Here is a 12,281-nt window from a genome sequence, read left to right as displayed (position 1 = left end):
CCCGCACTGCCCCCCCCCGCCCCCAGCCCCTGCCTCCCCTGCACAGGAGAAGATAAGGAAAAGCAGCCTGAGGGCCCAGGACTTTAACAGAGAGGGGGAGAGAGGTTCCTCATCGGGTTGAGGCCGTCCTTCACCCCCAACCCAGGCAGGCCGTGGGAGGGTTGTGTGTGTGCTCGGCTGTGGTGAGGCCACGTCCCTTAAGTGGTCCTCTCACTGTGCAGTGTGTGTCCTGGACCGTCTTCTCAATTTGGCTGTAAACTATCAAGGTCAAAGCTGACTTCTTCCCCCTTCTTCCCAGGATCTGGCACAGGCAGGTGTGATTACTTTGCTGGAAGGAAGGGAGGAAGGGAAGGAGGGAGGCAAAAGATGAATTCCATGCAGAAGACCATGTCCTGTCTCACAACAAGGGAAGAAAACCGGGATCAGTGCCATCCAGTGCCTGAGCCCAGTGCCTCTGGACCCTGAGACTCCTCGGGGAGGGCATGGCAGGCCCAGTCTCTAGACAGCCGTGACTCCGGGCCTTACCGCTTACTGTCCTTCCCGCAGGGCTTCCTCCATCTTGGGCGCCTCCTGATGCCTTCCCCGGAAGTCTTCATCTGAAAAGCAGAGGGAAGTTGTCTCATCCTCCACTGGGCAGGGTGTCACCCAGGCATGGGCAAGGGAGCCGACCCAACTCTCCCCATCCCCCTTGTTTGCTAGGGCACAAGGTGATTCTGGGGTGGGGGGGGCGGGTATGTGGGTTTGGTGAGGGCACTAGGGCACAGTGTGGCTCCATCGCTGAGCTCTGGGACCTTGGACAAGTTCCTCCCTCAGCTTCCTCATCTGTAAAATGGGTATGTTGTACCCTCCTTATGGCCTCTAAGACCTTCCTGGCCCTTGCTTCTGGGTATCTCCTGACCAAAGGGCCCCTCTGCTCTGAGGCATTAGGATCAGGTTCAGCTATGGGCCTCCTGGCGTCGAAGGCAGTGTCTTCTGGCCCACACAGCCCTTGGGAGGGACTGCACGCACGCTGAAAGGCCACCGGGCCCCGAGACTAAAACCGCACAGCGCTTCGTTCTCAAGCTGAGGCCCTTCCACATGAGTAGGCCTGCCTGCCCCCTCTCACCCCAGAGAAGACTCCCCAGAAACAGCACCTGACACTTTGTGCTCCAGGTAGAGATCTAGGTGGAGGTGTGGCTGGGGCCCCGTTTGGGGAGTGGAAGGAAGGGCGAGGCAACATGAGCCAGGCGGGAGGACCCATTTCCTTGGGTCACCTGCCCACATGCCCATGATGTAATCCCCCCTGGGTGGGCCCACCCATGAAATCCCCGGGGCCCTCCTCTGGGAGGGTCACCCATCACAAGCAATGTAGAGCTCAAGCTTCCCTGCACCCCCCTCGCCTCACCGCAAGTATGACCCTCCACGTCGTCCAGCAGATTAGCCGTGGACACTGCANAGCGCTCCCCGCCCCTGGCCTTCAACCACGCACCGCAAGCCCAGGTGGCTCCCACCGTAGGGCCTTCTCCCCAGCGCTCCCCAAAGCCTCCTGGGGGTCAGATGAGCAGCCGGGCCGGACCTTCTCACCCAGCTCCCATCTCTGGGGATGGGAGAAAAGGGGCTTCCTCCCTGTTCCCCACTGGTTGCGGCTCAGCTCTTAACACCCTGGCCCCCTTGTGACGAGCATGGGTGGGAGTGTGGGTGAAAATGTGGAAAACCTTATTTTCCCTCAAGGAACTGAAAGTGCGGAGGCAGGGGACAAAGTGCGGAGGCAGGGGACAAAGTGCGGAGGCAGGGGACAAAGTGAGGAGGCAGGGGACAAAGAAGAAAGTGGGGAGGTGGCAAGATCTACAGGTCAGTTCCACTCGGGAAACTAGGGAGAGGTTTGCTGACGTCAGTGGAAGCACCAACTTTTCTCCCAAGAGCAGATTAGCCGGGCCAGAAAGTGGAGACACGGGCGTGGGGACAGCAGGGGAGCCCACAGAAGGAAGCAGGCGATGCAGGCCCATCCCCAGGGCCGGTCATGGTGGTGGTCCGGGTAGGGCGGTGGGCTGGCCTCAGAGCACGCAGAGGAGAGGGGTGGCCGCAGAGCCGGTCCCGGGCCCCAGGGAGGGTGCGGTCTCCGCCCAGGGGGATCAGCATCCCCAGCACCCGCAGCCCCCCAGCGCCAGGCTGGAAAGGATACGCCTGGTGCTTGGACAAGTGTTTCCTCTTTGACTTCCTCATCTTGGTCTTCTCCGAGAAGGCCCTGGCCAGCTCGAACAGCTTTCTCCGGGTGGCTGGGGCAGAGAGACCGGTGAGCCCTGGGCTCGTGGGCCACAGCCACGGGCCGCCCCACCCCACGCCCCTCCCCGGATGGGAGCGGGTGGCCGGCGTCCCCAAGCAGGGAGGCTGCCCTTCTGGCGGGGCCTGCAGGGGCAGCACAGGCCACCAAGAGCGGGGCCAGGCCCAGGCAGGCGGCTGAGATCAGGGTACTCCTTCCCCAGCTGTGACAGACACTGCCGTGTCTCAGCTGTCTTTCCCGCCTCCTCCCCCGCCCCCTTCGCCACCTCCAGAGGCGGTTCTGGGATTTCCATGACTAATCCGAGATTTTCCCTGAAATGGAGCCTGGAAGGATAGCAGCCTCGTTCACACGTGCTCATGGGGGTGGGGGGGAGGAGGGAGGAGGCGCGTCCTGGCCGGCAGGACTTTGAGGGGAGAGGTCACCGACCCCCTGGCCTCCTGCCCGCAGACAGTGGGGCTTCGCATGGGCCTCCCCACTCATCGGGCCTGGGCCAAGTCCCCTTAAGCCACAGGGAACGTGAACTCTGTAACGGGGACGGGGTGGGGTGGGTGCAGCACATTATTATTTTTCTGCAGACGGCTGGCTCAAGAGGATTTAAAACTTAATTTGTATCCAGATTCAGCCGCAGAGAGGGAAGTGAGGCAGGAAGGCTGAGGGAGCCAGCCTGCGACTAAAATGTCATTTTGGTTCACCCCAAGTCAACTACCTTAAAGACACCCAGGCTCCCTCCCTCCTCCGAGGCCACAGGTCCTGTCTTAGGGGAGACTGGGAGGGGGCCTAGGCTGGACTCACATTTTCCCATGTGTTTTAACTTGTCCCTGAATAAGGCATCTTCAGACACAGCAGGATTGGTATCACTGGTTCCTGGAAGGGGAAGACACCTCTGAGGGCCGATGCAGAGGGAGAGCGGCTGCCCAAGGACCCCGGGGTGGGGGTCGGGGGTGTCCCAGGACAGGGGATGGCCCCAACCCTTCCATTTGAGGAGAGGAACAAAGATCGGTCTTTTTCCTTAACCAAGAGGGAGCTTTAAGAAAGGACACTAGCGGTGCCCTGGGTATCTCGGTAGATTAAGCATCCGACCTTGGCTCAGGTCATGATTTCACGGTTCCTAAGTTCAAGCCCCATGTCGGGCTCTGTGCTGACAGCTCAGAGCCTGCTTCGTATTCTGTGTCTCCTTCTCTCTTTGCCCCTCCCCTGTCCATGTTCTGTCTCTGTCTCTCTCTCTCTAAAAAATAAACATAAATAAAAAGACAGGAGGACACCAGGGACTGGAGGAGTACTTCTCTCTCTGCCGAGCCCCGCTTGCTGGGGTATGGCCTGCTGTGTGAGCAGCTCACACTCGCTCCCAACCGTGTGCTTCTCTGACCAGCTCCGCGTCTGCAAAGTCATGCCGGTAGCTTGAAACCAGCTTGATGGGAGTGTTTCCATCATGGAAGGCACCAGATGCTAAGCACTGGGGCTGCTCTTGCCCCTGATCTGGCTGTTAGGCACTCACCAGCACACTGACCTGCAGCCTGACCCAGTGAGAGTTGATAAGGGAATGGAGGGGAGATGTGGACACAGAGCAGGCATTTGTCTGTGCCGATTCCCTTCTCCTTCCTGCCTGGGTCAGCCCCTCCACTAACTCCCTCTAGACTCCTTAGACAATGAGTAGGAATGAGAAGAGGGCTAGTTCCAAAGTTAAAACCCAGTCGGCCACCTAGAGTCTCCCGGATCACTTAGCACTCACTTAGGCTCTCGCTGCCCTTCTAAAGGCCCTGCTCTCCACCCTGCAACTCGGCTAATCCCGAGTCACCTTGCCTGCTAAGTCCCCTGTGAGTCATTAGGATCCGTCTCAGCAGCCCTGGTACGTCCAGTTAATTCAGGATCGAGGACAAGAGACTGTCGTTAAAACTCCCAGAAGCACATCTGGTGGGGCCTAAGCCCCAAGCCTGCTGCTTATGAATCAGTTCCACGGGATTTTCTCTCTGAGCTGGGATCAGCTGCGCTCCCCGTCCTCCGCCCCGCCACCCCACTCCACCGCGTCACGTAAGGTGTGCTTCTGGAAAAAGCCGCCGCTGCCTCTTCCTTCTTGCGGTGGGCAGCCTCCGTACACAAGGAGGAGCTGACTGGCTAGGGGTCACGATACACACACAGGGACACACAGGCAGGGCCAGATGTCAAGTAGGGGGTCCAGACCCTCTAGACCTCTCTGTTCACACGTTCCCGGCTCTAGCCCAATGCTTATTCGTGCATCCCAACAGCCTGCTGTCCCTGCCTGGCCCCCCTCCAGCAGGTTGGGGCTCCTGCGGGGGTGGGGGGGCTGCCCCTCTTTTAAGACTGTTCTTGCTTCTCACTGTCTTGTATATGAACCTCAAAGTTCTCTTCTTCCAACGCTAGGGCGGGGCCTGGCCTCGACGGTATTTCCCCAGCGACTGAATGAATGAACCCTTCCCTGCTCTTCTCACCATGAGTGTTTGCTACAATCAGTGAGTGTGTCCTCAGCTTTGCTGCTTGGTTCTACGCACTGTTTGGATGTTTCTCCTACATTCCCAAGGGCAGAGATCAAGCCTTGGAAGTCTCTGAGTCCTTCCTGAACCCATCCACCATGGGACATTTGTGGTGTGGTATGTCCCCTTCCTGCCCATGCTCCAGACACCTTCTGAGGACTTCACCCAGCCTGTTAGCTAATCGCAGGGGGGCCCAGCGGCCACTGGATTGGTAAGAATCCAGGTGTGCTGAGTGGCTCTGACCTCATAGTGTGGTGGTGGGGTCAGAACCCTCCCCGCCAGCCTCTTTCCTCACCCCACCTCCAAACTCCAAACATGCAAAAACACAGCTGGGGTGTGAGCCTCTGTGCCCTCCGGCCTTTCTCCTAGGAGGCCAAGGTTACCTGGGGCAGGAGAGGGAAAGCCAAAGTCATTTCCCACAGCCACGCTGTTGCTGTTGCTGCTGCTGGATTTGGATTTCTGGGACTCGTATTTCAAACGATCTGGAAAAGGACCACATTCCTGTCACGTTGTTGGAGGTTAAGCCCCCAGATCTCACATGACACACACATAATGTGTGCACACACACATCCACCGGCTCTCACAGAGCCAGCTGAACCATAGAAACTACGCCCCGACCAGCACTTGGAATGTCAGAATGTCAAAATCAGAAGGACGCTGAGAGATCGTATAGTCTAACTCTTGATTTAAAAGGAAAGGCCCTGGGGCACCAGGGTGGCTCAGCGGGCTAAGCGACTCTTGATTTCAGCTCAGGTCATGATCTCGCAGTTCATGGGATAGAGTCCCGCGTCGGGCTCTACACTGACAGCGCAGAGCCTGTTTGGGATTCTGTGTCTCCCTCTCTCTCTCTGCCCCTCTCCTACTTGTTCTCTCTCTCTTTCTCTGAAAATAAACTTAAAAAAAAATAAAGTGAAATTAAATAAAACAACCTTGTCTCTGCACACCTTACTCCTCCTCAACCACACACTGTCAGTCTCACACACACACACACACACACACACACACACACACCTTCACAGGCCTCTCACTGCACCCCACCACAAATGCTCCCACGCTGAAGGGGAAAGGCAGCCACAACTGGGGAGTGGAGCCCCCGGCCAGAGGTAACCCAAACTGCAGAAACATTTGAGAGCCCCCTGCCCTGACATCCTATGCTCAGGGAGGCCCCTGTGGACCCAGCTCTAGGCCACGGCCAGCGCCTGGCACACAAGAGATGCGCAGGGGCAAAGAGAGGGCCTAAGAAGGCACACCCCTCTTCCTGTGAGTCCCCGGGACAAGAGTTGGCTGCTGGCCTGCGTCCCTCTTGGCAGACTCCCGGGCCTCCCCCAGGCTCACTTGGTGGGGGGCATGTAGCAACAGGACACAGGCCGCCGGGGCCTGAGCTCAGTCCCTCCTCTGAGCCCCCGGGCTAACGCCAACCCCAGCCCCTGCCACGGGGGCGGCACCTCTCTCCAGGGCCAGCAGGAAGTCCCTGTTGCGCTGCAGCTCCTTCATGAACTCCTCGTTCTGCAGGAAGAGCGCAATCCTCTCGTCCTCCAGGTACTGCTTCCAGCGGTTCTCCTGGTCCCGGGCCCCGGGCTCGGCCGCGGGGGGTGGGCCTCTGTCCCCGCTCGTGGGCTTGGAGGCCCCGGCGTTACCCTGACAAGGGGAGCAAGCACACCGAGGGGCTGCTCACAAGGGCACGTGCCGCACGGACAGCCACGCGCATCTGGGTGCACACGTGTCCTTGCCCAGGAGCCTCCGGCCACACCCTGGGGCTAGAGCTGCTACTGGGCTCTGGGGGTCAGCCCACCTCCAACTTCGCAGGCCAGAGGCCTCTTGGGGGGAAATGGCTAGGTCTTAAAATCTATTGTTCTCCCCCTTGGGCGCCCATCCCTCATCTATAGCCCAAGCATCCTGGAAAGGGAGCTGCGAGTTGCTCCGTAGCTTGGTTAGCTCCACATGGATTCCCACACTCACACTCTCCCTGTCCTGCCTGGCCCAGGGCGAGGCCCCTTCTGCAAGGGCCCCTGGGGTCGTGCCTCTGTCAGGCAGAAGCGGCCCTTTCCCGTGGGTGGGAGGGAAGGTGCTCTGCCCCTCTGCTGCCGGCCGCCCCCAGGCCCACCTCCCTCCAGCCTGAGCTGATGGCCGGAGCTGCAGACTCCTCAGGGCTGTCACCTCTCCAGGGCGGAACAGGAAACCTCCAGGCCCAGACAGGAAATGAGGCTTTGGGTTCAGCATTCTTTCCTTGCGAACCCAGGGCAACAGAAATAGCTGAGCCCAGGCTTACACATCAGGAAGTGAAACGGGCTGGCACCAGCCACGGCAAGTGGAGGTGCTGCCGGGGCAGCTGGGGGCCTCCCCCGGTACCTGTAAGCTGTCCAGCTGCTGGGGCAGGATGCGGAGAAAGTCGTCAGGGAGGTTGCCCAGCAGTGGCGGGTTCCAGTTACGGTAGCGCCTCTGGCTCGAAGCGGGTCCGGAGCCCAGCACATCGATGCTGGAGGGTGAGAGGGAACAATGGGGGACGTGGGTTGGGGGGGGGACAGTCAGGCCCAAACACAGGTGTCCCGGCCCATCACACCGGGATCCTGCTTAGAATGGCATTTCTGCTCTGAAGCCTCCCAAGGCCTCCACAGCCTCCAGGACAAAGGCCGAGCACCCCATCGCATCTTCCCAATCAGGCATCTGCTAACCTCAGTCAATCGGTCAATGGCCCCGGGGCCCAGGTTCCCTGTACTCCAGACAGTCACTGCTTTCCAGCCACCTTGTACCCTCAAGGTCTCTAGGCCTAGGGGCCTCTGTTCATGGTGCTCAAGTTGGGTGTCATGGATTTACAGGTAGATTTTTATGAATGCCCTCTACAGACAGCGGGCATGTCCCTGGCACCTAGTGCAGTGCCAGCTCGTGGCTGCTGAGAACAGGTGTGCGCCCGGTGACCAGACACCTCTGCCACCAAGCCCGGCCTGCCCGAACGTTGGTTTGCCAGGGGGCAGGGGGGACACGGGGACGGCAGGGTCCCTACAGAGCAGAACAGGTCCAGACTCCGGTTCTGGCTCAGTCATGGCCAGCAGGATGGTCCTGGGCAAGCCCCTGCCCCCTCTGGGGAGGGGAATTCCTCAGGGAAACACCGCCTCCCCGCCCAGCATGCAGGAGCCCCTCACGAGGGCTTGGTCTTCAACAGTGTTCTGAAAAGTCACATTGAAGGTGGGAATGGAGAGTTTCTTGTTCCCAGGGGTGCTCGGGAGTCATGCCTCCTACGCAAGGTGCCTGGCAGGAGGTCCGAGGGTCAGGGCAGAGGCCAAGGGTGTGGAAGAGGGCGAGTGTGGGAAGAGAATGGGGGCCACAGCCCTCCCCGACCCCAGCCTCCTGCCCGCTGCCTGCAGTCCAGGGCCTAAGGGCAGCCTGGGGCCGGGCCAGGGGCTCCCCACGGCTCCTCGGCAGCCTGCAGCGTGGCGACCGCAGGACACGTGTTCTGCTGACTCAGGGAAATGACACACACAGAAGGCAGCGGGCCGGGGGCGGCCGGCAGCTCTCGCTTGGCTTTGATTCGCCTCCAGCTCCAGGAATCCCGCCCGCCCCCTCACTCGAGGGGAGCTTTTCCGGGCTGCCGCTGACTGTGGAAACAACTTCCTTTCCTCTTCTATTTTGGGCGGGTGGCCTGGCAGGACGAAGGGGGGGGGCGGGGGCGGCAGCAGACGGGATAACAAGCTGCTAAGTGCGCAGTGGGAGCCAAGGAAACCCGCACGCTGTCCACCCTCTCGCTGTACAGGTGATGGAATGCTCCAGAAGACCCAGAACCCTGAGTCCCCGGCAGATCTCTCTCCACCTGGCTCTGCCGCCTGTCACTGTTGAAGGCTTCATTTCTCCCAAGGGCCCGAGGCAGGGGAGAGGATGCCCGTCTCTTAGGGTCTCGCAGACCACCTGGGGTTGGCCCCAGCACAGAGAATTCCTCCCTGGCATCTTCGCCTAGGACACAGGTACCCACCTCGCCAACTCAACCACACCCAGAGCCACCCAGGCAAGGGCAGAAGGAGAGTCCCAGAATTGCATTGGGCCCCCTCTGGCCATTAGTTACTGAGCCCAAGAGGGGAGGGGGGACAGAGCGGGAGGCCCCCCTCCTCAGCCCTGTTTCCCGGGCGGCTGGGCCCGTGGTCCCGAGGAAGGAGGTGCCCAGTCCCTCCCGGGCCCTTGCCCTGGCACCGGCAGAGATGAGGTCAGCCGCAGCTGCGAGAGCCAGGGGGGCCCTGAGCCCTGGCGGCCCAGGCAACTCCACTGTGGTTGGAAAGGAATGTCAGAAATGAGCTGAGAGGCAAATAAAAAACTTCCAAGGCTGTAATTTCAATGGAAAAACAGCAGGTGGCCTGTGTGGAGGGGTGCCTTGTGTTTGAGAGACCTCTTTCATCCCGGAGATAGAGGGAAGGGCAAGCTGGGGGAGGGGAAGGGGAGAGATGGCTTGGGAGGCTCTCCTGGCCCCTGGACCCCAAAACTCAAGCTTCACACCCATCAGACCCACAGATTTTCCCATGGGACATCAGACTCCAGGAAGATTTCAGACATAAACCTTCCAGGCAGGAATTTTGGTAAAGACCGGACACTGAGGCCCCGATGGAGTCAGGCCCTGTCCAGGGACACACAGATCGTGCNCTGGGCCAGCTCCTCTCCCGCCCCCCCACCCCCCACCACACCATGTGCAGTCCCTCAGGGGCCTCCTGCTATTCTTCTTCCCACTCCCGTCCCATAGCCAGAGGGAGATTCTAAACCACTAACCTGATCCTGTCACTCTCCAGCTTAAATCTGCTGGCTGCAGGATAAGGCCAAAGCTCCTCAGAGGACCACCCGCCCCGCCATGATCTCCAGCTTTCGAGGCCCATTCCACATTTCCTGGAGTTCCCCAGACTCCTGAAGCTCCTCTGGATGGTTCCCCCTTTCCTGCCTCCTGGCCTTTGCACATGCTGCTTCCGTTGCCTAAAATGCCCTCTTGTCCTCTGCCTCACCAGGACGCAGCTCAGACATGAGTTCCTCTAGGCAGATTTTCTTGCCCCCAGCTCTGTACCTCCCCCAGGCTCTGATCTCCCTGGGGGTCAAAGCAGTGCCATATTCATCTCAGCACTTCACACATGGGTCAGCACCAGCATGCGGCAGGTGACTTAATAAATGCTGGAAATGAATGTTCTAGGCCCGGAGATGGCCTAGGGGTGGATCTGGGCCATCCTGTGCCAAAGGGGCGCACGCTCAGAGCCTGGCCCTGCTTCCTCGGAACACCGGCCGCTGAGAGAAGCCTCAGCAGTGGTCTCAGTATTCCACGTTAGAGCTCAGAGGCCAGCCGCACGGCCCGGGACAGCAAGGAGCAGGAAACCACAGACAGTAGGTCTGACCACGCCTGGGACTGTGCTAAGTGCTCACGCTCATTATCTCGTTCAGTCCTCACAGCAGTGCCCAGGCCGGGGTCAGCAGTCCCACTTCACATGTGAGGGGAGCGAAGGTCAGAGAGGTTAAGCAGTGAGCCAAAGCCCGCACAGCAGAAGCACCTAAAGTATCAGAAGTTGGGCAGCTGAAAGACGGGGGGTGGGAGAGCACTTTCCTTTCTCCAGACTCCACAACTCAAGCTCTCGCCCCTGTATCCTCCCCAGGCCCAGCGAAGCCTTCGTTTCCAGGTCAGGACCCTGAATCTCAGGCCTCCGGAGCCCTGGTCTAGTGCTGAGGTCGTCCTGCCCCCACCAGCGGCTCCCGTCACCGAGCTGCACCACCCCTGCCCGCGGCCCTGCTGCACCCACAGCAGCTGAACACCAGCCAAGGGAGGGGAGGAAGGACGTGCCGGGGTGTCCCTGGGTTCACGCTGGGATTCTTTTGGCCTCAGTGTTTGCTCGTGAAAAATAGGCAGAACCACTTTGCCTGACAGAAATGGAACGGTTTGCAAAAGCATACTGGAATATTTAAAAAAAAAAAAAAAAGAGTCAAAGGAAAACTATTTAACCCCGGCTCCATGACCGATGACAGGCTGCCCGTCCTGCCGAGGCCTCACCCAGACCAACCCACTTACTCCCTGCCTCTTCCCCCCCACCACATTGCAGCCTCCTGGTCCCCCCTGCAATAAAGGAAGGACCCCCGCTCTGCTCCCGTCCCTGACTCACAACGTTGTCCCCTCCGTCCTATAACCTTCTAGGCCTCCATCAGCGCCCCTGAGCTGCAACTGCAGAGAATTTTCTCAGTAAGGGAGGCACACAGCAGCTAGGGCATTGGTTTTGGAATCAGAACGGCCTGGGTTCAAAGCTCAGCTCTACAGTCTTGAGCAAGTGACAAAACCTCTCTTAGTTTCCTCATCTGTAAAATGAGGTAACAGTGGCTGCCTCCTGAGCAGTTACGTGCAAAGCCTCGTGGGTTTCCAGCACTTACAAAATGGTAGCTGCTGTTACTCTCCACACAGGTATAACAGAGTTCGCTCCTGCCTTCTGAGGCTCCCAAGATCTCCGGAAGGAAAGATCCGCTGGAGAAGTCCCCTGGCCCATCATGTGCCCCCGCGCCTCACCACCCCAGCCCTGAGCCATTCTAAGGAAACGCAGCTCTGGGACAAAGAGGCAACTGGGCTCCATCCAGCAGCCCCGCTACGGACACGAAGCACAGAAAAACAAGCACCTGAGAGACCGTGGGACCCCGCCGGCAGCCAGCATCCTGCTCAACCTCCAAATTCGAGTCCCTCACCTGTCAGAAGTCTCCAAGGACCCAGTAGTCTACTCCTCGGCCTCCAGTGATCAAACTATCCCAGAAAAAGACATAACTCGCTCCCATTGGCTGAAAATCACCCACAGCACACCTAGTCCAGGGATAGATAATAGATCTGGAATAGATCTCCATTCCGTCGATCACTGAGGACTCTGGGAGTGCTGTGTTGAAGAGGATTCTGAAGTTCGGCCTCAACTGAGCAGGAAAGAGCACAGTGATCAATTCGTAACGTTTGCCAACGGCTCAGGAGGGGAAGCGTCAGTACATGTTCCCTGTGTTTGTTCCTCCCACTTGTATCGGCCTTGATGTAAGATCCCAGAAAGCAGGGCTGAGCCTTCTTTACCTCTGTGTCCCAATCACGTTCCGCACAGCACCTCACCCAGAGTCGGAATCTAGTGACTACCTGCCCTTTCAATCCTTCGGGCGTGAAAGTTCGCCTTGGTACCTAGCTTAAATGTCTCTTGCTGCAGTAGGAGGCTGTTCTTGGTGGAATAATATCCTGAGGGGTCCAGCCAAGTTTCCCGCTGTGTTTGTGAATCAAGCCCACCCCCTGATCCCTAGCCCCCCTGCCCTGCACTCTGGAAGGAGACAGATTCTCACCGGGGAGGTGGGGTGGGAGGAGCCAGCGGGTAAGGCCTGTCAAACATGTGCATGTGGTAGGCCGGCGGGGAGTAGACCGGCGGGGGCTCTTCATCAGAGCTATCGGGTTCCAAAGTCCTCTCCAAGATCTGTATCAGACACAGTAAAAAAAATGTTAACAATCCTTCCCTGAATTTAAATACCATCCAGACAAAATCACAAGCGCAGGCAAGGACGCATAGTAAGGGCTCGCT

General features: G+C 59.0%; 1 protein-coding gene across 1 annotated transcript in view; it reads right to left on the bottom strand.

The window, feature by feature from the left end:
- The window catches only part of CUEDC1 (CUE domain containing 1), a gene marked incomplete at its 5' end in the record, with an annotated part of 18,709 nt that overhangs the window by 2,151 nt on the left and 4,277 nt on the right, over positions 1–12,281 (bottom strand). Inside the window, 8 exons of the mRNA XM_077762881.1 lie at positions 526–596; positions 1,385–1,449; positions 2,162–2,255; positions 3,053–3,124; positions 5,133–5,231; positions 6,195–6,387; positions 7,099–7,225; positions 12,049–12,176. Of these exons, the coding sequence (XP_077619007.1) occupies positions 529–596; positions 1,385–1,449; positions 2,162–2,255; positions 3,053–3,124; positions 5,133–5,231; positions 6,195–6,387; positions 7,099–7,225; positions 12,049–12,176 (846 nt within the window). The remainder of the gene's footprint in view (positions 1–525; positions 597–1,384; positions 1,450–2,161; positions 2,256–3,052; positions 3,125–5,132; positions 5,232–6,194; positions 6,388–7,098; positions 7,226–12,048; positions 12,177–12,281) is intronic.

This window comes from Crocuta crocuta, unplaced genomic scaffold (genome assembly GCF_008692635.1).
Source record: "Crocuta crocuta isolate KB4526 unplaced genomic scaffold, BGI_CrCroc_1.0 scaffold144, whole genome shotgun sequence".
Classification (NCBI taxonomy): Eukaryota; Metazoa; Chordata; class Mammalia; order Carnivora; family Hyaenidae; genus Crocuta; species Crocuta crocuta.
The sequence above is the reverse complement of the archived record's forward strand: the minus strand, read 5'-3'. Positions and strand labels throughout refer to the sequence as shown.